General features: G+C 42.6%; 1 protein-coding gene across 4 annotated transcripts in view; it reads left to right on the top strand.

Annotated features, from left to right (window-relative positions):
* Positions 1–25,923, top strand: part of LOC144497591 (interleukin-6 receptor subunit beta-like) — a 113,092-nt gene that overhangs the window by 26,894 nt on the left and 60,275 nt on the right. For all 4 annotated transcript variants that reach the window (XM_078219045.1, XM_078219040.1, XM_078219047.1 and 1 more), the window contains 4 exons: positions 1,377–1,506; positions 12,577–12,645; positions 15,881–16,168; positions 18,472–18,592. In XM_078219045.1, the coding sequence (XP_078075171.1) occupies positions 1,503–1,506; positions 12,577–12,645; positions 15,881–16,168; positions 18,472–18,592 (482 nt within the window). In that variant the 5' untranslated portion in view covers positions 1,377–1,502. The remainder of the gene's footprint in view (positions 1–1,376; positions 1,507–12,576; positions 12,646–15,880; positions 16,169–18,471; positions 18,593–25,923) is intronic.

Raw genomic sequence — 25,923 nt, 5'->3', positions numbered from 1 at the left:
TTGGTTTCCTTATTTAAGGAAGGATGTAAATGTGTTGGAGGCGTTTCAGAGAACATTTACTAGATTGATACCTGGAATGAGTGGGTTGTCTAATAAGGATAGGTTGTAAAGACTGGGCTTGTTTCGACTGGAATTTAGAAGAGTGACGGATAACTTGCTTGAAGTATATAAGATTCTGAACGGTCTTGACAAGTTGCATGCGGAAAAGATGTTTCCCCTTGTGAGTGAGTCCAGAACTAGTGGGAGCACTGTTTTAAAATTAGGCGTTGCCTTTTTAAGGCCGAGATGAGGAGAATTTTATTCTCTCAAAGGGTTGTGTGACTTTGGAACTCTGCCTCAGAAGGCAGTGGAGGTGGAGTGGCTGAATATATCTAAGTGGGGGTAGAAATATTCCTGTTAATCATGGGAGTCAAAGATTATTGTGGGTAGATGGAAATGTGGAATTCTAAATACAAACAGATCAGCATGATCTTATTGAATGTTGAATCAGACTCGGGGCCGAATGACTTACTTCTGCTCTTATTATCTAAAACACCACGGCGCAGTAAAATTTAATTTCAGATTTCAGGGTTTACTTGTTGGACATTGGTTTGGTAGTGTCCATTGAGGTGGCAATGGGCTAGTGGTATTATCGTTAGACTATTAATCCAGAAACTCAGCTCATGGACTGGGGACGCAGGTTCAAATTCCACCATGGCAGATGGTGAAATTTGATGAAAGAATATCCAGAATTAAGGATCTAATGATGACCATGAAACCATTGTCGATTGTCAGAAAAAAAACATCTGATTCATTAATGTCCTTAAGGGAAGGAAATCTGCCATCCTTACCTGGTCTGGCCTACATGAGACTCCAGAGCTACAGAAATGTTGTTGACTTTCAACTGGCCTCTGAACAAGAGCAACTAAGGATGGGCAATAAATGCTGGCTGGCCAGCGATGCCCATGTCGCATGAATGAATAAAAAAATAATTGAAGGACTACATTTCATGGTTACATCAGTTGCCACTGCATATTTTATGTCAGGACTTTGGAAATGATCCACAATGATGTTAGCCAAACCAATGATCCTATTAGGGGGTAATTAGTTTAGAGATTATCCAATTAGTCCTTTGGTTACACAAGTTGAAAGTGGTGTAAAGAAATGGTACAGGCATTTGAAACTCAGTGCAATCAATTGGTACATAACCTGCAACATTTTTCCTTACATCAAATAATGCAAATGTAGTAGATCCTAAATATAACAGAAAATGCTGGTGGAATACAAGCTTGGCCTAGAACAGCCAGTTTAATATTTCAGCTGTAAACCTTTTGACACAACTCAAATTCCAATACAAGATCAGTACTCACAATGTCAATCTGCATTTCTGTTTGCAGATGATAACCGATCCGCTGTCCATTTCCAACATATTCAGTTCTCAGTTTTGAAGAATTGAAATGGTTATCAATGATACTGCACAGTTACACTGTGGATAGACAAATACTCCTCAGGATCAATCAACAATGCGTAAGTATTATCGAGTGATTCAATGAGAGAATAATTGTTTGTTCTCACTACTGATGACTGAATTAGCCAAGTGTTTGAAGCATTTTCTGTTTTCATTACTATTTACAAATATTTATATTAAGTAGACAAATGCTGGGTAATCCAATTCAGAAGTTAATGAATAAATTTAGAATAACAGTCTTAATGAAGGTGACCACTGCTCTCGCAATCTACGCTCACAACCTTTTTTGGACTATCACTCATTATGGATCCTCACAAATTGAATAATGGATCCCCAGATGCGGAATAAGAGGTATTTGATTATAGCTTTTCATTTTAAATGGACACCTTCATTCTTCATCTGTGCATTGCCCCCTTTGCCCCAGTGTTGGCAACTAAGGCTTCAGCACTATGAGCTTCATGCTAAAACCTTTCTCTTGTCTAACTCCCTCTCTTCTATAAAACTGATATCTTTGACCTTGCTTTTGGTCATCCTTCTTTGTTTCTCCTTTGCTTCGCATCCGTTCTTTTTTGGTTATGTCAATAAAATGCTTTGGGTTGTTTCCTACTACCTCTGACAGCTTGTTCCAGATATACACCACCCTCTGAAAAAATTGCTCCTCTGGATCTTTTTGTATCTCTCCCCTCTCACTTTAAACCTATGCCCTCTAGTTTTAGACTCCCCTACCTTTGGGAAAAGATGTTGACTTATCTATGCCCCTCATTATTTTATAGACCTCTATAAGGTCACCCCTAAGCCTCCTACGCTCCAGGGAAAAAGGTTCCAGTCTATCCCGCCTCTCCTTATAACTCAAACCATCAAATCCTGATAGTATCCCAGTAAATCGTTTCTGCACTTTTTCTAGTTTAATAATATCTTTTCTATAATAGGGTGACGAGAACTGTACACAGATGTTGTGGGAAGGAGTTGAAGGTTGGGGGCGACGGAGGGAGTGTTCCATGTGGAATGCTGATGGGTTGGAGGGGTGAGGGGAAGATCTATTTACTGGTGGCATCTTGTTGGAGTTGACGGAAAAGGTGGAGGATGATCCTTTGACTGTGGAAGCTGGTGGGGACAAGAGGGACCCTGACATGGTTCTGGGAGGGAGGGGAAGGGGTGAGGGCAGAGGTGCAGAAGATGGGGCAGACACGGTTGAGTGTCCTGTCAACCACAGTTGGGGGGAATCCTTGGTCAAAGAAAAAGGCAGACATGTCAGTAGCACTGTTTTTGAAGGTGACATCATTGGAACAGATGTGGCAGAGGAGGAGAAACCGGGAGGGTGAGATGGCGTCCTTACAGGGAGTGGGGTGTGAAGAGTTGTAGTCAAGGTAGCTATGGGATTCATTGGGTTTTAATGAATATTAGTGGTCAATCTATCATCAGAAGTGGAGACGGAGAGGTTAAAGAAAGGAAATATTGGAGACGGACCATGTGAAGTGAGAGAGGGATGGAAATTGGAAGCAAAATTGAAAAATATTACCTGGTCCCAATGACAGCATGAAGCAGCACTGATATATTCATCAATATAACGGGGGAAGAGTTTTGGGGGGGGGGGGTGCTTGAGTAAGCCTGGAACAAGGAATGCAGGTTCCCAGAAACATATCTTGCACTTGCAGGAAATGAGACAATTTAAGGAGAAATTGTTGAGTGACAGAACAAGTTCAGTGGAGGAGGGTGTAGTTGTTAGGAATTGTTGAAGATGGTTAGGAACTAGGAATCCTGCGGTGAGTAACTCACCTCCTGTTTCCCCAAAGCCTGTCTACAATCTACAAGGCAAAGTCAGGAAAGTGATGGAATACCCTCCACTTGCCTGGGCAAGTGCAGCTCCAACAACACTGAGAAACTTGGCATCATTCAGGACATAACAGCCCGTTTGATTGGCACCACCTCCACTAAAAACATCTACTCTCTCCATCACTGACGTGCAGTGGCAGCAGTGTGTCCCATTTACATGATGCACTGCACCAAGCCTCTTTAGACACCACCTTCCAAACACATGAATGCTACCATCTAGATGGATAATTGATGGCAGCAGATGCATGGGAATACCACCACCTGCATGTTCCCCTCCAAGGCACTCATCATCCTGATTTAGAAATATACCCTCCCTAACAGCATTGTGGGTGTACCTACAACTCAGGGACTGCAGCAGTTCAAGAAGGCCGCTCACCACCACCTTTTGAAGTGCAACTCGGGATGGGCAATAAATGCTGGACTAGCCAGCAAAGCCCATATCCCATAAATGGATTTTTTAAAAATCCACAGCAGGGGTGGAAGCAATCTGATGACTAGTTGGCCCTGGTGCCTTTGATTTTGACAATCGTCAAGGGCCCTGGCTTCCTTTGGCAGTTCTCCTGGGGGTCAGCTGCTCCCTCTGCAATGACAGGAGACAAGGTTGAAGGGGTCAGAGACAGAGGGAATTCAGAAGAGCTGGACAAACTCTGAGATTCCTGAGTGGGGGTCTCAGGGGTATCCAGCTGCCACTCCTCCTCTCTTTGACTGCGCAACTCCTTGATGGGAAGGGGCACCTGGAGGGAGGTCGGGGTGCTCTGTCCCCCTCTTACTTCTTCTTGGTGGCACCTACAAGTGAGAGAGGAGAGCGTGAGTGACAACAGGAGCTGCCTCCAACATAGAGGCATACTTGGCTCTTGGTTTTTTTTTTACCATGCACGGATCCTTACTGGATGGAGGCCTCAATCCATCCTCCCCATCTCCAATCCTGCTCTAGTCCCACTCCACACCTGTCAACTAGGCTGGGCCGTCCTCTCTATGAACTCTCTGTGAGCCCAGATGTGCCCTCTCCTTGTCTTACACTGTAACTTAACATATTCTGTACAAAGACAACAAGAGGGTGGGTTTGAGAGGAATTGTATGTGGCAGCCATTTGTACACAATATTCATTTCTCATCTTTCCACTCAGAGATAACCCACTGGATTGTGTGGTTTGGCATTCATGCTCTGCAGGTTATCCAGGAGGGTTGGAGAACAGTTCCCTCCAGAGCACTGGGCCCATCCACATGAAAGAAAGGCTCAGAGAGGCATCTGATTGGCAGAGTTGCTGGTAACCTCTGCACCTGAGACCCTCCCCCATACAGCATTAATCTCTCTGTGTGGAAGTGTGAAGGAGGCACGGTGGTCACGCCACTGCGGAGTGGATGCACTGCAGTGGGACGGTGAAGCGCGAGCTGATGCTGTTGTCACTGAGGCCCGTGTACCCTGAAATGTTAGTTTCATTGTGGTTAGTGTGAGCAGCTGAAGCTTCACGTACCCTGGCGCAGTGGAGGAGATTGTTCATCCTTTCCTGGTATTGTATGACTGACCGGCGCTGGACAGCCTGAGCACTGACAGCATTAGTGACCTGCGCCCATGTAGGGTTGGTTTCACTGCTCAGCCTCCTCCTTCCATCGGCCGGGTAAAGAACCCTCCTCCTGATCTCCCCCTTGTCAAGGAAGTGCAGGGGAAGCGATAGAGTGACTGAGAATGGAGTGGAGTGAGAACCTGAGTCCAGTGGGAGCCTCATCGACCCAAGATCGGAAAATCCTGCCCGAGGTCAACGGACATTTTCATTGTCTGCCCCTCGCCGGCTCCAATTCTGTGGAGGGCAGGACGGTAGAATTCCGGCATAGGTGTTAAAATCTGAGATTGGTTGGAATGGAGAGGAATAAACAGCTGCATCATTTTCATTGCTCAGTTTCCAGCCGGTGGTGATAGTGTTGCCCCACCCCCATGTTCATTCTTGCCATATCACCAAACAGAAGAGTCATATTTGACTCAATATGTTCACTCTGTTTCTCATAGAATCATAGAATCCCTACAGTGCAGAAGGAGACCATTCAACCCATCGAGCTTGCACTGACCACAATCCCACCCAAGCCCTATCCCTGTTATCCTACCTATTTACCCTTGCTAATTCCCCTGACACTAAGGGCCAATTTAGCATTGCCAATCAACCTAACCTGCACATCTTTGGACTGTGGGAGGAAGCCAGAGCATTTGAAGGAAACCCACACAGATACAGGGAGAATGTGCAAACTCCATGCAGACAGTGACCCGAGGCCGGAATTGAACCCAGGTCTCTGGCGCTGAACTAACCACTGTGCCACCGTGCCACCCTTGAAACTTCTCTCTCCATTGATGCTACCAGACCTGCTGAATATTTCCAGCACTTTCTATTTTCATTTATAATTAACCGCTCACCGGGTTTTGTATTTGTACCGTATTTTAATAACCCATTTTAGGAGCAGTGTGCAATGTAAATTGATGTGAGGTTCCTTTCTGTTACATGTATAGTCATGACTAACAAGTCCCACCTTCTCGCTCTGAACGACTTTCTGCCACACAGTGCAGTGTCTATCTGCTAAATCATCGAAAGGATTATGTTGAAGAAGTCAGTCTGACTCTGTTTCAGGCTTTATTGTACTAGCAGAATTTCAAACATGATTTGACAAACCTGGAGACCTGAGATTGGCAATGATTCACGTGGTGCTGCCAAGTTATGGTGGGCAGTATTGAACATTGGGGATATATTACAGTGCTGAGGCCTCTTGAGTTCTTGATTTGCTCTCTGCAATTGCAAATTTATCTCTTGGAGAACTTCTCTCACAAAGGTTCCAACATTTATTCTTGGAGTGCAGGGGAACATTATGGAGAACAATGCCTTTGAATGGAAAAGTGTTTTTGTTTGTGCTTTTTGCTGGCAAAAGGTCAGGGAAACACATTCGAAACAGAGAAAATGAAAAGGAAACAGCTCATGACAATATCTGGCAGGGCATCAAGAGGAGTAATATTCAGAAAGCTTAGTGTGCTTTTCCGCTCAACACTTAAGAAAAACCCATTGCGGTTATGATCCGTAATAGAATTTGAGCTAATAGCTCTGATCGACCGGAACCTCTGGAGATCTAGCAGCCGAGCTGAGAGTTCCTGCCTTTGTCCCATTTCTTATGAAACCATGTAAATGTCTGACATTTAACTGAAAGAAAACCAAACAGCTCAAATGTTGGGCTTGTACTGACATCACAACCATATTTTGGAGACAACTGATATTTTCTTTGTGTGCTCTGAGGGGAGAAACGGTTTACTCCTGTTTCTTCTGATCTTACTAAAAAAAAAGGTGCTTTCTGAATTTTATTATTCCTGATACCCTTTTTAAATAATTCTTGTACTGCCAGACATTACGAGGCGCTTAAATATTTTTGCTCTCAGTTTTGCCCCCCTTGTGTTTAAGAACAAATGGAAAAGTGGATGAAAGGTAACACAGTCACAGGCAGAGAGGAGGATCTTGTAGATGAACGTAAAGATAGGAGAATAGAGATGCTGAGGACATGAGCAAGTTGCCTAAAGAACAGAAAACAGGGAATTTGTTTAAGTTTTAAAAGTATTAAGAAAGTAGCTAGAAAAGCAAACAAGTAGAACTGCTTTCTTTGCAAAACCAAACTGGGTAAAACTACCTCTTAGAAATATTCTTGTTTAAGACACTGGCTGGAATTCCAAGCCCCCACCACCCGCCCCCCCCACCCCCCAACCAAACCCTAAGGCGGGGCCGATAAGCCATTGAAGTCTCCATTCACACTGGTGGGACCGGAAGATCTCGCTAGCGTGAGGGGCTGGAAAAGAACAAAAGTCTAAATGTTCTAATTCCCCTGTAGGACATTTACTCTTTGTCACACTTCCTTACCAGAATTCAGTCACTAGTTTGTCATGTCTCATTTCCTTAGAATAGCCCACAGCTCAGTGAGCCAACCTCTGATCAGCTCTTTAAAACATACAGCTTTCAGTATTAAGGACTGACAGCAATATTTCTTGGTGTTTTCAATTTCTTAATAGGCTCTATAATTAAAAAAAATTCAAATATATTGCATGTTATGTACAATCTCCATGTTAAACATATAGTCTATCACATGTAACAATCCCGACTGGTGCTTTCTGGGCCAAGATCTATATCCTATCGATTTTACTCGGGTTTTATGTTTTTGGCTGGGTTTGCCTAACAATTAACACTTTTAGCATTAATAGTAAGTTTTTTTCAACAATACAGATATCCAGCACAGATATATCACTGGTCTGTTATTCACTAATGCTAATGCAATGATTAAGCGTCCTTTGAGCTCATAATTAGGGAAGTGATTAACATTCTTGTGTAATTTTCAATAGTGTTAACTTACTGAAACTGCTCTGGTGAGCACTAGACCATAATGCCGTAGGATTATACAGCAAATTCACTGAGAATGTAGCGTAGAAGATTGAACAGCATCAGCAGTTAGAGCTCATGCTGTTCCATCTGGGTATTTACCTGTTGATCACATTGACATTTGACAGAATCAGGAATCTGGGAAAAACTCTGCACTGGTTGGAGTCATACCTCACACCAAGGAAGATGGTTATGGTTGTTGGAACCCCATCATCTCAGCCCTGTGATATTGTTGTTGGAGGTCCTCAAGGTCATATCCGTGGCCCAACCATCTTCAGCTGCTTCATTAATGACCTAAGTTCAGCGGTGGGAATATTTCTCATGATTGCACGGGGTTCAGTTCCATTTGCAACTCCTCAAATGCCACAGCAGCCCGTGTCCAAATGTAGCAAGACCTGGATAATATTGCCTTGGGCTGATAGGTAGCCAGTGACAGAGAATATAGACCCAGTTTCCCCAATCTTTCCTCATAGTCTTATGATCCCAGCTGATGTCACTACTGGATCCAAAACCCCAGGATGGAAGCTGACTTGACAGATCTTAATGTTTTTTTTTGTTTAGAATAGTGGAGGGTGGTTACTGAGTAGAGTCACAGAGATGGCTGATATACTTTTAACAAAAAGATAAAACATTTATTAAACAGATGAATTATAATACACCACCCCAACTATACCTTTGCAGACATATACGGATTCATAAGATAACACCAGTTACAAAATCTATCTTGCACTTTAATGTTTACTGTAAGTGCACAGTCCATGTAAACCCCAATAGGCGAACTGTCATCAGACACACCACACTCTGAAACCAAGCGGCAGATGCCATCCCAAACAACTTCTACTGATTTCTCAACAACTCCTAAATGGTCTCACTGGAACTCTGTCTTTCACTTAATGGTTTCCAATCTCCGCTCTCTAAGAACATGCCTTGGAATCTTTACCCAAACAACACTTTCTCTTAAATGTCTTCCCCAAGGATCCATCTTCAAGGTTCAACCTTTCCTTCTGATGTTCCTCTGCCTTGGAGCATCATGTGCATTCAAACTTTGCCTTCCACACATTCTCTCAGATACCTAGCCATGACAACAGAACACCATAGCTTCATAGACTCATATCAAGGAGTTACAGACCTTCGGCTGTCTCTTTGGATCTCTAGCTTTTCGCAAACGTATATTGATTTACATCTGCTTTCTGCAAATACGTCTTTTACCTTGGAGCCCTTTTGCTCTGCTGCTCATTCTTAATTTCACTGCCCTTGTTCCCTGACTTAGCTGTCATCTTGAGACTTTTTCCTGTCCCTCCCTGGTGTTTGGAACCTTTGTTGTTATTTTGGGACTTCTTCTCTGTACCGTGTATGTCCTACCTGTACCAGTAGTTTCTTTGAACTGGTATTTCATTCTTGGTCTTTCTTCCAACTGAATTGAAACTTTTTTTTCTGTCTTTGTGGGTCCCTTGTTGTTCGGAAACAACATAGTTTCCCACTCCTTTAAGAATTGTAAAACCGTGTTAAAAATGCCAGCATCTTTTAAAAGTCAAGATCAGGTGATGAAGGACCAGCAGTCCGAAAGCTGGTGATTCCAAATAAACCTGTTGGACTTTAACCTGGTGTTGTGAGACTTCTTACTGTGCCCAACCCAGTCCAACGCCGGCATCTCCACCTCATCCTTAAGACACAACTACAGATATACAAATTAAAATTAAACCTTAAAGCCATATTTTACTCCCAACACCCAAAAAATACCAATATAACTTAAAACTATCTCTATTTCCTAACAGTGGGACAGTCCCATCTTTCTGGGAACAAGTCCAGTGAAAATTTGTTGCATTCCCTCTATGGCAAGAGTATCGCTCCTAAGATAAGGAGACCAAAACTGCACCTGTACTCTACGTGCGGTCGAAACAAAGTTCTAACGAATTGAAGCAAGACTTTGATACTTCTGTACTCTTGCAATAAAGGTTTACATAACATTAGCCTTCCTAACTGCTTGCTGCACCTGCATGTTAAGTTTCAGTGAGTTATTGATGAGGAAAGCAAGTTCCTTTGTACATCCACACTTTCTAATCTCTTACTATTTAAGAAATACTTTGCACGTTTGTTTCCCCAACCAAAGTAGGTAATTTCACATTTCTCTGCATTATGTTCCAATTGCCATATTCTTGCCCACTCACAAAAATCTGCCCAAATCCCCTTAACTCTGCTTTGCATCTTGTACACAACACACATTTCCGCTCAGCTTTATGTCATCTGTGAACTTAGAAATATTATGGGTGCCACAGTGGCACAGTGATTAGTACTGCGGCCTCACAGTGCTAGGGACCAGGGTTCAATTCCGACCTCAGGGGACTGAATTGATTTGATTTGATTTATTGTTGTCACATGTATTAGCACACAGTGAAAAGTATTGTTTCTTGCGCGCTTCACAGATAAAGCATACTGTTCATAGAGAAAGAAACGAGATCATGCAGGATGTAGTGTTTCCTCTGGGTGCTCCCATTTCCTCCCAAAGATGTGTGGGTTAGGTTGGTTGGCCATGCTAAATTGCCCCTTTGTGTCAGAATGATTAGCAGGGTAAATACATGGGGTTCCAGGGATAAGGCTTGGGTGGGATTGTTGTCAGTGAATGCTTGATGGGCCAAATGGTCTTCTCCTGCACTGTAGGGATTCTATAATGATTACATTTGGTCCCCCCCTTCAAATCATTAACACATTTTGTGACTATATGGGGCCCAAGTACTGATCATTGTGGTATTGAACTAGCCACAGCCTGTCAATTCAAGAACAACCCATTTATTTCTGCTCTTTGTTTTCTGTCTGATGAATAATCCTTAATTCATACCAGCATATTATCTCCTATCCCATATGCTTTATTTTTGTTAATCAACCTCCTGTGGGGAACTTTAGCAAATGCCTTCTGAAAATCCAAGTATACTACGTCCACCAATGCCTCTTTATTAATTCTGTTAGTAACATCCTCAAAAAACTCCAACAGGTTCATTAAACATGATTTCCCATTTATAAATCCATGTTGAATATTCCCAATAAGATAATTATTATCCAAATGTCCATTCATCACATCCTTTATAATAGATTCTAGTATTTTCATCCTCTCTTCTTAAATAGTGGGGTGACGTGACATTTGCTACTTTCCAATTTGCAGGAATTCAAAGAATCTGTGGAATGTTGGAAGATGATCACCAGTGCATCTCTTTCAACACTCTGGGATATAGAATATCAGGTCCTGGGTACTTATTAACCTTCAGTCCCATTAATTTCTCCAATACAACATTCTTACTAATTCGGTTCAAATTCTCAATCTCCCATGTCCTTTGGATCTTTAATTTTGGGAAGACAAATTCGACATATTCATTTAGCTTCTCTGCCATTTCTCTATTCTACCTTACAAATTCTCTTGATTCTGCCTATAATGGATCCACATTCGGCTTAGCCAAATATTCCCTTTTTAAGTACCTATAGAAGCTTTTACAGTCCATTTTAATTAGTTTACATTCATATTTCATTCTTCCTTTATCAGTTTGTTGGTCCTCCTTTGGTGCATTCTAAAACGTTCCTAATGCTCAGGTTCACTAATATTTCTATCAACTTTATGGGCCTTTTCTTTTCATCTTAAACACTCTTTAACTTCCTTTCTTCACCATGGTTGACTTGCCTTTTTGGATTTTCATGCCTGGAAGGCATAATTGCTTTAAACTGTGTGATAATTTTCACAGACTATCTATAGTCATATCTTTAATATATTTTCCCAATCCACCTCAGCCAATTTGTCCTTCATAACTTCATAATTTCCTTTGTTCAACACCCTGACTTAAGATAGATTCTATAGATGTTGCCTGGTTTGCTCGGTATTCCTTTCTGGCACTTTCTGTTTTTCTACCATTTACCTTCCTTGTTGCTTGCTGCACCTGCATGTTAACTTTGTGATTTCTGCACAAGGACATCCAGGTCCCTCCAAATGCAAACATTTCCCAGTCTCTCACCATTCAAGAATGTTCCATTTTTTTATTTTTCTTACCAAATTGGATAACATCACACTTTGCTACAGTGTATTTATTCCATCTACGCCTCACCCATCCCGCTGTAGCCTCTTTGTGTTTTCTTCACCACTTACTTTCTCACCTAATTTTTTATTGCCAGCAAACTTGGCTACATTATACTCCATCTTCTCATTCTACGTCATTAATATAGTTTGTAAACAGCAGAGGCTGAAGCACTGATTCTTCCAGTATCCTTCTGGTTACAACCTGCCAACCTGAAAATGTCCCGTTTATTTCCTCCGTCGTCTGTCCATTAACCAATCCTCAATCCATAGTAGTATATTGCTCCCAGTCCCATGAGTATAAATTGTTTAATAACCAATTGTGTGGCATTTTTTCCAACATTTTTTGAAAATTCAAATGCACAATCTCCTTTGGTTTCCCTTTGGTTTCCCTTATCTAAAATGCTGGAAATACTATAAATACTATAAGTCTGGCAGCATCTATGGTGAAAGAAACAGAGTGTCTGATCGATAACCTTTCATCAGAACTGACTGCATTGGTTCTGGAAGAAAGCTCACCACCATTTGAAGGGCAACTAGAGATGGACAATAACTATTGGCCTTGACAGCAATACTCAAGTCCCATATACTTAAAACCACTGGCATTCAGTCAGACGTTTCTACCCTTTACAGGGATTCATTGAATCTAGAATGAAAGATAAGTTGCTACATGTATGGAGTCAGTCCACATCTGTAGCGAGAACAGAGAGGTTTATGTTTCAGGTAGAACTGTATTTCTGTTTGTGTTTCTGGTGTTCAGCATTAGTGGGTTTTTCTTGTTTTTCATTGATTTGAGTTGTCAATAAATGTTTGTTTTATTACTAAAAACCAATTCATTAAATTTTACAGTTTCCATGGAAAACACCATTTCTGCTTGGGCATGGGTGATATTTTCCATAAGTGCATGTGTTGCTGAAGGTGAGAATAATGAAAATTGAATGCATGATGTACATATTGTCGAGATCTCTTCTCACACGTCGGTATACTACACATTTCAACATACAATGTATTCACATCTCCACCCTTTTTGCTTCTATCTGTCGTTTCTTTTCATTCCATAGCAACGGAATCCTGCATTTGCCATTGGCTCCAATTTGTAAATAGCTTTTGTGTTCTCTCTGATCATCTTTATGTTTCAGTCTCTATTGAGTGTGTTTGCTAAAAGGCAGCAAGTACTTGGTATTCCCCAAAAAACTAGTCTACAGTGAAATCCAAGGAGCAGGTGCAGGGACCACTGCTAAAAGGATGTCTTCCAAGCAAATCCCAGTAAATAATTGTCATCACTATCTTGTGCAGAGTATGACAAAATAGCAGTAACTGGAAATCTAGCTGAATATAATGAATATCCAAAATCCTGAGTAATGCCTTCACTTTCAGAGGATATTCCTCCAGTCACCTTCTCTTTCAGCAACTAATTATTTACTCTTTAAATTCAGTTGGATAAAATAAATGTGTGAGACAATGCATTATAACAGTGACTACATTTCAACAGTACTTAATTATTTCTAAAGCACATTGCAACATCCCAAGATCAAGACCTACACTATACATCTGCCTGTATGTATGTATCTCTTTCTCTCTGTCTCATTGTCTGTCTTTCTTTATTGTGACACTGCAGTGCAGTCTGGGTCAACAATAGAAGGTTCAGAATTTAAACAGGAAAACAGATAGTGCTATAATTCCGAAAGCCAGTTGGTGAAGGATGGAATTGGAGCCAATCTTTGGACACTTTTATAAGCATTTGTTTACGGTTACACATTACAAGCATGCACCTCCCAATTCAGCCAGCACAGTTTCAGTCTGTGTCAATTTATCGAGGCACAGGGAATCCTCAGTTAATGCTCGCTACCTCCATACATTTAAACACCAATTAATACACATATAATAGATAGCTTGTGTGAGAACAAGAATAAAAAATAAAAAGTGCATGAGAGAAAATGAAAGATACTATTGAAGAAGGAACTATAGCACGAAGGAATTTGTGAAGGAGAAAAAAATACAAGTTTAAAATGAATTATGGCAACAAATTTTAAGACAGCATTGCAGTGGTAAAATGTTGTAACTAAAACTAAAAGTGAAATTGAGGGAACTGAGAATCAGGAGAAGTAGACAGAAATACAATAATTTTACAAGATACAGATCTGATTATGATCTTGGAACACTGGACAATTCAAATGATTATTTTGCATGAAACCCACCAATATAATTTGGAGATAGAAACTAAAAGTACAAAAATTTCCCCTTTTACTGGAATACAGACACTATCTGCTTTCCAATGGCACACCTAAGGGACTATTCAGTGTGTGACAGACCGTACAGGATACAGGGAGCAAGGCCAAATCAACTGATGTCCACACACAAACTTTCCTGTAGAAAGTCACTTAATAACAATCAGGAAATGGGAACAGTGGCTGAATTCACCTTCCCTTTCCCTAGGGACACCGAAGTCAATTGGAACACATCCTGTTTTGATTGAAATTAGTTAACTCAGCACATGTGCTGGGAATTGAAGGAGATGTTGGATTGCGTTAGTGGTATGTGGGTGGAGCCTCACTAGAAAAGGTCACAACATCATGAACAATAAGAAGAACAAGCAACATTCATACAGAAGCGTTAACTTATAGTGAAATCTTTCAAGCCATTTCACAGGAGTATTACAAAAACAATAGCTGAAATTCTCCGGCCGTTCACACCCCGCTGCTGCTTCCAACAAGAATGGAGAATCTTGCGTCCAGCCAAATCTTCATTCATTGCAGCGCGATGGGAAAATCCCAAAGTTGGAGAATTCCGGCCCAATATTTGGCAGGCATCATCAGGCCGCAGGGGAGGATATTAGGACAGATGAGCAAACGCTTGGTCAAAGAGGTAAGTTTTAAGGAAGGAGAAGGGGAGATGGAACAGCAGAGAGATTTAGGGAGGGAATTTTGGACTTTTAAGACCTTGGCACTGAAAGCATGGTTGCCAATGGTGGATTAATGGAAATCAGGAATGAGTTAGAAAGGCCAGAATTTCCAGCACATAACGTTCTCGGACGACTATAGGGCTGGAGTAGGTTATGGAGATAGGAAGGGGGCATGCCATGGAGGGAATTGAAAATAAGGATAAGAATTTTAAAACTGAGGCATTGCTGGACTGGGAGCTAATGTACTCCATGAGTACAGGAATGATGGCGGATGAGAGTTGGGGCATATTAAGATAGTAAGGGAATACTCAATAAATAGTCGGATACTAAAAAGTATAAAAAACCAGGGGGACGTTGAAGTTCAAGTCCCTGATGATAGTAGGACAGGTACATAAAATAGTTAAAAAGACGTACTGGATACTAGCTGAGGGATAGAATATAAGATCAGGAAGGTTAAAGCTGCATAGGTCACTAGTTAGGTCACAGCTAGTGTACTGTGTGCAATAACATTACAGTTCAGTCAACACATAAAGGAAGGATGTGATAACACAGGAGAATGTACAGAAGAAATTTATGAGGATGCTACCAGGACTGGAGAATTTTAGCTATGAAGAAGGATTGAATAGACTGGGGTTATGTACTCTAGAACAGAGGAAGCCAAGGGGAGATTTAACTGAGGTGTATAAGTTCTGATGTATCAGGATAGAATGGCGAGGAAGGACCTGTTCCCTTTAGTAGAGCGGTCAAATAACCAGGGGCCTAGATTTAAAGTAATTGGCAGAATGATTACAGGGAAGTTGAAGAGAATTTTGTTCTCAGAGGATGATGGAGGTTTGGAACTTGCTGCCTGAGAGGATGGTGTAGGCAAAAACTCTCATTGCATGAAAAAATATTTGAATTGCTGTAGAGGGATACAGACCAAGAACTGAAAAGTGGGATTAGCTATTTTGCTTTTTTGCAGCTGACCCAGACATGATGGGTCGAATGGCCTTCTTCTGTGCTTCAAATGTTCTATGTTTCTGGGAATCTCGAGGTGTAAAGGTATAAGGCTTGGTGTAGCAAATGAGCTGAAAGCAGGAAATCTGCCAAAGAACAAATCACGCTTTCCCATCAAAGAACCACTCACAACTGCAAATACTTTCAACTTGCTGTCCAACAGTTAATTCAATAACGTTATCCAGCAATGTGATCGATCTCTAACAGCACAGTGTTGCCTGCCGTTGACGTACTGTTTTTCCCTTGAATTCACAGGTAAATTGTCACGACTCTGCCATGATGTCGGTTTGACAAAAGTCTTTAAACTACAATCAAGTGCATCGCTGTCATGTGCATTACGAGAGGATTGCCTCAAATCATTGGGCGCAAATGCAAGCCACATATTCTGGAAAATGAATGATACCCAAATTCCACAACAGCAATATGATTTCAATACAACAGTTTCCCGTGTAACCTTTCAGGTAGTGAAAGGTTATTTGACATGTCATATCAACATGAAAGGAGTAACAAATATCCTTCACCGTTTTACAATTGAAGCAGGATGTAAGTAGTCTTTCCGAGTGACTTCCTATAAACAAGAAAAAAGGACTGTAGAAAATAGAACTTGAAATATAGTGGAATGTAAAATATTTGTGAAAATATTTACTGCCAGTTTATTTATCTGAAGAGCTTCAAGTGATGAATTCTGAGCTCTGGAAACAATTTACTTATTGGTAATCTCTGTAGGAGGTTTTACCTGTTATTTTTTAGTTGAGACACAAACAGCGCGGAGTGTGTATCAAACAAAGCTATAGAATTAGCTTTGCTAGTTCGACAGTTTTAGCCTTGTTGTGGTACCTATGCGGTTAAACCAGCATTCATTCAGACAAAATGGCTTTTTTTGATACAACACAACCTGCAAGTTCCCTTCCTCACACTATCCTGACTTGGAACTAGATTGCCATTCCTTCATTATCACTGGGTTAAAATCCCTCCCTATCTGCACTGTGGGTGTCCCTCCATCACATGGACTGCAGTGTTCAAAAAGGCCGCTCGTCAGCCTCTTCCCGTGAAAGCATAAAAAACCTCTCAGAATTTAACTCAAAAATCCCTGGTGGATTAGGAGGTGGAATTTGGATCCACTAGGCTTCCATTGCATTTAACCTGCAACACAACAGCAAGTAGGAGAAATTAATGATTCTCTCGCTGCCTCCCCTGGATCTTGGAGTGCATGTATCTGTGCTGGGGGCCAAGCACTGGTGTGCCGTGCTGTCCTGGGCATCAAGCAGGGTAGGGGGGGGTTGTTTGCTGCTGGCTGATTCCTGACGGTTCGTTCATCTGAGGGAAGCAAACAAAGGTTCATTAGTCGTATCACACAGGTTGACATCTCAGCACATGCTGTCCATCACAAGGGGCTTTGGTTGTCTTCAGGCTTCTCACTGCCTGGCACATAAATGAAGTTGTTCTGATGGAGCAGAGCCTCCATCATCACCTTCATCCTGAATGTCACACCTTCAGCCCAATAGGCTCTTACCTTCCTCAGAAACGGCAGCCTTTCCGCAGCCTGACAACTGTCCTCTTTGCTCGCCCTCCAGCTTCAGGTCATGGCTGGTGAGGATTGGCACCTTTGGCACCCCCCACCCCAGATCGCTCCCAGTTGTTGTGCCTCCGTTTCTCCTGCAAGTCAGTGTAGAACCCCAATGAGTGCTGAGCCTTTTAACTCGAGCGCTATACCATGCTGCACCCCCCACCTCACAGCACCCTCAGAGTTTTGAGACCGTTACCACCCTCCTGGACATTTGAACCATTGATGAAGCAGAGGCTGCTGATTCCATTTCTCCAGCATTAGGATGCACAGGAACATGTGTGATCCAAGACTACATGAGACCCACACATTTGATTGCAACCATGGATGGCCACCCACCTCAGTGCCCCATTCAGCACAATGTCCACTCAGTGCTCACCCACGCTGAGCGCAGAAGTTCATTAAACCTTTTCTGGCACTGGATCCAGGTTCTCTGCACAATGTCGTGCCCACTGACTTCCGTTACCACCTCGGTCCAAGCCTTCTTTGTGAGGCAGCGTCCTCCTCCCAACCCTTTGCATCAGCACATCTCGTCTTTGTGTGACTGCCTCCACCAGGGCTCAGAGGCAGTCATGCAGGAAATGGGATGCTTGCTGGCCGCCTGAACTCCCTTCCCATCTGCTCTGGCCTCCTGTTGCTGCCATGGCTCTCACAGGTATTCTTCTGTGGCCTGTGGAGGCCGCTTTTAAAGTTCGTGATGGGCTGCCATTGAACACGGTGCCCACTGCACGCCTGCCTCCACCAGACCAACTCCACCAATTCGGCCGCAATTGTCGCTGGCAGCCAACATAGTATCATGAGTTTCAACTGGATGGGTGGGAACAGGATTCACCGGCCCTTCTGGTTCTGACCACCAAGCGAGCCTATCAAGGGTGAAATTCTACCCTTAATATTTTATAGAAAATATAGCCCCTCTGAATAGCATGAATGTACCGGTGGGTGTTCATGGTACATGACTATCGTGCCTCGCAAGACGAAAACATTCATGTCCTGTAAGATTTCCTCTGAGACTTCATTTTCTTCAAAACTGAAGAGCATCAACGTATCAGGTATTCTGTTCCACTGACCATTATTCCTGAATTGCGAACATGCACTACAAGAAAAACAGAAAAACTCAGCAGGTCTGGCAGCATCTGCGGAGAGAGGAAATACAGTTAACTTTGTGAGACCATACTATTCTTCTTTGAAGCTAATATGTACCGTTTCTTTGCACTGAACAGGAAGGCTAATTCATATATTGTACCATATAAAGAGCTTTAATATGATTATTTTTTTCTTTCAGTGCCTCCTGATAAACCAAAAGATATTTCTTGCATTTCACACTGGCGAAAAAGCTTTACTTGTTTCTGGGATCAAGGGCGTGAAACGTTTATTGAGACTAATTTTACACTAATCAGAATACAGTAAGTATGGAACATGATACATTTCACTTGATATCAGTATTTCAGTTGCTTTCTTTTTGCCAACTCATCTTAACCAGAAGGTCTTATGAGGAAAGGGTGAGTGACTTGAGGCTGTTTTCGTTAGAGAGAAGAAGGTTAAGAGGTGACTTAATAGAGGCATACAAGATGATCAGAGGATTAGATAGGGTGGACAGTGTAAGCCTTTTTCCTCGGATGGTGATGGCTAGCACGAGGGGACATAGCTTTAAATTGAGGGGTGAGAGATATAGGACAGATGTTAGAGGTAGGTTCTTTACTCAGAGAGTAGTAAGGGCGTGGAATGCCCTGCCTGCAACAGTAGTGGACTCGTCAACATTAAGGGCATTTAAAGGGTCATTGGATAAACATATGGATGATATTGGAATAGTGTAGGTTAGATGGGCTTTAGATTCGTTTCGCAAGTTGGTGCAACATCGAGGGCCGAGGGCCTGTACTGCGCTGTAATGTTCTATGTAAACAAAAACAGAAAAAGCTGGAAAATCTCAGTAGGTCTGACAGCATCTGTGGGGAGAGAATCAAGTCAACATTTCAAGTCTAGATGATCCTTCATCAGAGCTAAGAGCAAAGAAAATCAGCAGAGATTTATATTATGGGTGGGTGGGCGGGGATGGGGCGGGGGGGGGTGGTGGGGGGGAGTGCGTGGAATGGGACAAAGGAAATGTAAATGAGGATACAGAAGGCTGAAAAGGTGCTAAAAGTGCCAATTAAGTGATTAGAATGTGTGAATGGCAGAAAGAGGTACAGATGGTTAAGGGACTGCCTGAGGATTATGGCAGTTGCCCTCGAAGGGGGTGGGAGGGGGAGCAAGAAGGAAAGCTAGAATGGAGAAGTGGAAAAATGGAAGTGAGAAAAAAGGATGATAAGATGGATGAATGAGATGAAAAGCAATGAAACAAAATAAATGGAAATTGGGTGAAGATGGAGGAGAAAGTTCATCCTCTGAAGTTGTTGAACTCAATGTTCAGTCCAGAAGGCTGTAAAGTGCCCAATTGGAAGATGAGGTGCTGTTCCTCCAGTTTGCGTTGGGGTTCACTAGAACATTACAAAAGGCCAAGGACGGACACGTGGACAGGAGAGCAGGGTGGTGTGTTGAAGTGGCAAGCGACAGGAAGGTCTGGGTCCTGTTTACGGACAGACCAAACATGTTCAGCAAAGCGGTCAGCCAGTCTGCGTTTAGTCTCTCCGATGTAGAGTAGACCACACTGGGAGCAGCGAATGCAATAGACAAAATTGAAGGAGGTGCATATGAAGCACTGCTTTACCTGAAAGGGGTGTTTCGGACTTGGGACGGTGAGCAAGGCGGAGGTAAAGGGGCAGGTGTTGCACCTTCTACGATTGCATGGGAAGGTGCCGTGGGAAGGGGGTGAGGTGTTGGGTGCGATGGGGGAGTGGACCAGGGTGTCCTGAAGAGAATGGTCCCTGCGGAATGCTGACAAGGGAGTGAGGGGAAGATGTGTTGAGTAGTGGCATCATGCTGGAGTTGGCGGAAATGACAGAGGATGATCCTTCGAATGCAGAGACTGGTGGGGTGAAAAGTGAGGACAAGAGGGACCCTATCCTGGTTCTGGGAGGGAGGGGAGGGCGTGAGAGCAGTGGCCCAGGGGATGGGTTGGACGTGGCTGAGAGCCCTGTCAACCACAGCGGGTGGAAAACCACGATTGAGGAAGAAGGAAAACATATTGACATTACGAATGCGGAACCGGTGGATGTGGTGTACCTGGATTTCCAGAAGGCATTCGACAAGGTGCCGCATAAAAGGCTGCTGCATAAGATAAAGGTGCACAGCATCACGAGTAATGTATTAACATGGATAGAAGATTGGTTAACTATCAGGAAGCTACAACTGGGGATAAATGGGTATTTTTCTGGTTGGTGATCAGTGACCGGTGGTGTGCCTCAGGGATCAGTATTGGGACCACAATTGTTTACGATTTACATAGATGATTTGGAGTTTGGGACCAAGTGTAGTGTGTCAAAATCCGCAGATGACACTAAGGTGAGTGGCAGAGCAAAATGTGTAGAGGATACAAAGTTGGCAGAGGGATATAGATAGTCTAAGTGAGTGGGCAAGGGTCTGGCAGATGGAGTACAATGTTGGTAAATGTGAGGTCATCCATTTTGGCAGGAATAACAGCAAAATGGATTATTATTTAAATGGTGAAAAATTGCAGCATGCTGCTGTGCAGAGGGACCTGGGTGTTCTTGTGCAGGAATCTCAAGGAGTTGGTTTGCAGGTGCAGCAGGTAATTAAGAAGGCAAATGGAATTTTGTCCTTCATTGCTAGAGGGATGGAGTTTAAAAACAGGGAGGTTATGTTGTAGCTGCATAAGGTGCTGGTGAGGCCAGACCTGGAGTATTGTGTACAGTTTTGGTCTCCGTATTTGAGAAAGAATACATTGGCACTGGAGGGGGTACAGAGGAGATTCGGTGGTTCCGGAGTTGAAAGGGTTGGCTTATGAGGAGACTGAGTAGACTGGGACTATACTCATTGGAATTCACAAGAATGGGGGGGATCTTATAGAAATATATAAAATTATGAAGGAAATAGATAAGATAGAAGCAAGGTAGTTGTTTCCATTTGGGGGGGGGGGAACTAGGGCTGGGGGCATAGCCTCAAATTAAGGGGAGCAGATTTAGGACTGAGTTGAGGAAGAACTTCTTCACCCAAAGGGTTGTGAATCTGTGGAATTCCCTGCCCAGTGAAGCAATTGAGGCTACATCGTTGAATGTTTTTAAGGCAATGATAAATAAATTTTTTAACAATAAAGGAATTAATGGTTATGGTGAGCGGGTGGGTGAGTGGAGCTGAGTCCACGAAAAGATCAGCCATGATCTTATTGAATGGCGGAGCAGGCTCGAGGGGCTACATGGCCTACTCCTGCTCCTAGTTCTTATATCGGTAACGCTATTTTGGAAAGTGGCGTAATCAGAACAGATGTGGTGGAGATGAAGGAACTGAAAGAATGGGATTGAGTCCTTTTAGGATGTGGGTGTGAAGAGCTGTTGTACTAAATCATCTTGTTTGGTATTTAAGAACTACTTGCTGAGGTTGTTTCAAAGTAAATGCAGAATAATGATTTCATATTTGGTTGCCATTTCCAGTACATCTCCACCTTGTGAGACCTGCAAATTAGGGGTGAAGATCACCTTTGCTGCAGCATTATTTCCTGTTAGGTTTGCAGATGTGAATGTTGCTCAGTTCTCAGGATAATACCCGGTGATGACAGCATCATTGTAGGTGGATTAAAATTAATGCTGCATCAAGAATAAAAATTTCCAAAAATCTTCACAGATTCATCCTTAACTGGAATAATGGGCAGAGCTTCATGAAAACTGCCGGAATGAAATTCGTGACCGGAGGGGCCTAGGATTGGGTGGGAGTGAGTGAGTTGGAATCCTAACCACGGATACTGATGGAAGAATTAAACAGCTGGTGGGAAGGCAGCAAGCTGACAAACCTATGGCAGGAAGCCAATTGAAGATTGTTAAGCAGGCACATCAGAGATATTTTCCCCTGAATGCTATTAAATGCACCTTTTGGGATTAAGCAAATGAAAGAGAGGATCACAGGTTGTCAGATCGCCGAGCAGTGAAAGCTTGCGGCATTGAAGTGAGGTGTCTCTCCGAGGTGGAAGGTCAGCCATTTTGCAATTGCCTTCCACAGGAGGACACAAGGAATTTGCAAGGTTGTAGGCTGAGGATCATCTATATCAGATGGAGGGCCTGATCTAACAGGCAAAGATTCAGGGTCAGCAGTCTGAGGGGGATACATTGACACTTTAGTTCCAGGGTAAACAGTCAGTGAAAGGGATAAAATCAGACCCAGGAGACCACAAACCCGATAGTTGGATACGTCAGTAGTGCTGGAGCAGCACAGAGGGAGGCAGCAGCAGGTACCAGAGAGAGACAGGAAGCAAAGGTACCATTCTAGGAGAGGCAGGAGCAGTCATAAAGCCTGTCCCAGCCATATAATTGGACAAGCCCCACTCATCACTTCCCCTAAATGGCTGACTACCCCCAGTGATGACGGTTGGTTGGCTCCTTCCCACCTGCACAGGAATCCCATTGGCTTCTGGGCTCACCGGCAGGTCCCAAGTCTCCTGGATTAAATATCACCCACTGCACCCAATTCGGGACACCACACTTTTGGAAGGATGTGAAATGAAGAATGAGAGTTCAGGAAAGAATCTTGAGAATGGGTCCAGGGCTGAGGGACTTCAGACTGGAGAAGCTCAGGTTATTCTCCTGGGAGAAGTTTGAGAGGAGATTTGCTCGAGGTACTCAAAGTCATGAGGAGTCTGGACAGAGTAGACCGAGAGTGGATGGTTTGAAAACCAGAAGATAGTGATTTAAAATGAATGGCAAAAGAACCAAAAGTGACATGAGAAACTGTAAATTCAGCCAGGGTGATTGGCAGTGTTGCGATCAAGATGGAGTAATGTGCGTATTATCTAGCCCCACTACTCTGCAGATCTTACCAGTAAAGTTCAATTTGCTTAACAAAATAGCCAATAGCTTACCTCCTCTCCTGATCCTCAAGAGTCTTTAACCAGGCTTCTTTCAATAAACTCAGAATAATTATTTTGTTATAAACTAAACTTCTTTTAACAAGTTGCAAGTCTTGATTAATACACAGTTGTAATCAGGAAGTATAACTATTACTTCCTAAGAATTTTTCCAATGCATGGGCACAGATGAACACAGGACAAATAGAATATCTCTGCAAAGATGGGCTTTAGAGGATGGGAGTTATAAAATAAAGGATAAAGTTTGCAGAATCTTGGTGGTGTTGACCTAGAGTTCTGCATGTGAAGATGGATTGCTGGTATCAGTAGGCGTCTGCAAATTCTCAGCACCTGATCTCAGCTGTGCAGGTCTGGATGCAGACCAGTTACACTCAGTGAGGGTTCTCTGGATACTGCCGTGGTTCCCCGTGGACGGCAAGAAGAGTTCATCAATCAGAATAGAGAGTCTGAGTCGTGATCTTCCAGGCAGCAAGGCTTTATTAGCTAATACATTTCAATAAAGCCGGGATTTCCAGACGAATCCAAAAAACCAGTGCTCTGACAGTCCTTTTTCTCCACATTTAGCTTCATATTTCATCATTCTTATCTTACAGTCAAGGTTTTTTTGTTGCAGACCCCAAGGCCACTTTTCGTTAGCCACCATGATTTACTAGACCTACGTTATCTGCCTTCTTTCTGATTGGTCACTAATGAATGTGCTATGATATCACTGTGGTTACATCCTGCCTTCTTATCTGAAGTTTATTGTCTAATCAGCCAAGGTTGTTGCTTGTTCAACCATTGTAGGGCATCCTGCTATGCCAAGTCTTTTTTCCCGTTGTCTGACTTTCTCACGTTTATTTAAGAAATTACTTTCAGCTTCTGTGTGTTTGCTTGACTTCTTTCAGCCTTTATGTTCATTTATGCGAGTATCCATGTGTATGCTTAATAAGATATGTGATATATGAGAGCTTCTCAAGTAGTGATTATCTCTTCTATGTTAATTATTATCTCCTACTTGTCCTAATAATTATTCCTTCCAATATATGTTGTCTTAATGATTATTCCTTACATATCCCCTCTTTGAGACATCATTGTCTCACTAAACTATTTCTTGATATATTTTCCCAATATATGTCTTAGTTATGTTTGGTTTCACGAAATGTGGAGGAGCTTAAGTGTAGGATCAATATCCCTTTTTGTTTATTAATAGCCTAATTGCGAACTGCTCCTCCAGATTTCCTTTACCTGATAGTTCATTAAAATACATTTTTGCATTAATACATTTCATACACTTTAGACTAACACATCTCTCCCTCCTTGATTTTGCTTGATCATTTAAGTATTTCCCTCTATGCGTATGGTATCTAGGGTCATATTATCTCCTCTTATTTTCAAACTATTGATAATGGTACATGCTGTCCATTGCCCTGTTAATTACACATCGACATAAGCATCCTGCTAACGCTATCCCTACTATTATAAGCAGCAGTAACATAAATGATTTTAAAATCCAATCAAACATCCCATTTCCCACCCATCCTAACCATCCAGGTGGGTTATAATCATGGAATTCGTGACCTATCTTTTGGAGTTGGTCTGCTTGTGCCTTGATATGCTTTGCAAGGTTAGTTATATTCTCAGATTTATCTGGTATGTAAGTACAGCATTCTTGTTAAATTATGGCACATGTTCCTCCCTGCGAGGCCAATAGATAGTCCAAAGCCAGTCTATTTTGCAGGGCTACTGTGCGGACTGCCATCAGTTCTGCTGATACTTCTGTCAAGGCTTGCCCTGTTTATCGAGCTTCAGCTGCAGTGATATTAGCCAGTTGTTCCAGGGCTGTGGCCATCAGAATTAACTCGTTTGCCGTTCTTCCTGTCCCATGTAATGGAAAGGCCATCATAAAGAACCAGTCAGTCTTACTGATTGTTCGTTTTGCTCGCGAAGGGTAGCTTCGTAGGGAAGGCATGTGGTGCATATAGGGCACTACATATCCCAGATAACAGGAGCCTGTCCAGTTCGCAGGAAGCCAGGGATATGCCTTTGTACCGCATATAAAGTAAGTTCCATTGTAGGCCGTAAAGTTCTCAGCCAACGTCATCCAAGGTTGTACAGCTTTTCCTTCCCACACGTTGCTTGATGTGATGTTGCATATTTCAGTCCAGTCTACTTTGAACATACCAGCTGTACTTAAATCTTTCACAGGTGGTTGCCATTCTACAGTTTGCTGACATTTACTTTCTCCAACTCTTGCTCCATCCACATTTTTCTTTAAACAGAAGGATCCTGGTCCATTTGATTTTAGGACCGTCGGTACAGGTGGGAACTGGGAATGGTCGTAAGTTGGTTGGTACCATGTAGCAAACCTGGTCATTCTATACCCAGCTGACTCCCACATTGTCATGTTTCCTCCTTCCCCTGTCTTATTTTGTCTCAATATCCATTCTATAGTTTCTGAAATCTGAAAGGGGAGAGACTGGAGTGGTAGGCCTTCTTGGGAATGGCTTGGGACATGAGTGCAGACCCAACATTTGCTTATGTTCAATCTTTCTGAATACATATATGACATATATAGGTAAGTATTTATATGCGATCTGTCTTCTTCCTGTTCATTTTTACTCTTGCCACCCCCCATACTAAGTACTAGTATTATCCCCATCCATCCTACCCCTACTTTTCCCATGCTTTCACAAGGAGGGAGAGTACAATTTATCACAGTTTACACAATTCTTTTCCCGCGCTTAGTCGCCGCTACTACTATTTAGTTTATACAGTCTTTCAGCT

This window comes from Mustelus asterias, chromosome 1 (assembly GCF_964213995.1).
Source record: "Mustelus asterias chromosome 1, sMusAst1.hap1.1, whole genome shotgun sequence".
NCBI lineage: Eukaryota > Metazoa > Chordata > Chondrichthyes > Carcharhiniformes > Triakidae > Mustelus > Mustelus asterias.
Note: the sequence above shows the minus strand (reverse complement) of the source record. Positions and strands in the feature narration are given on the sequence as shown.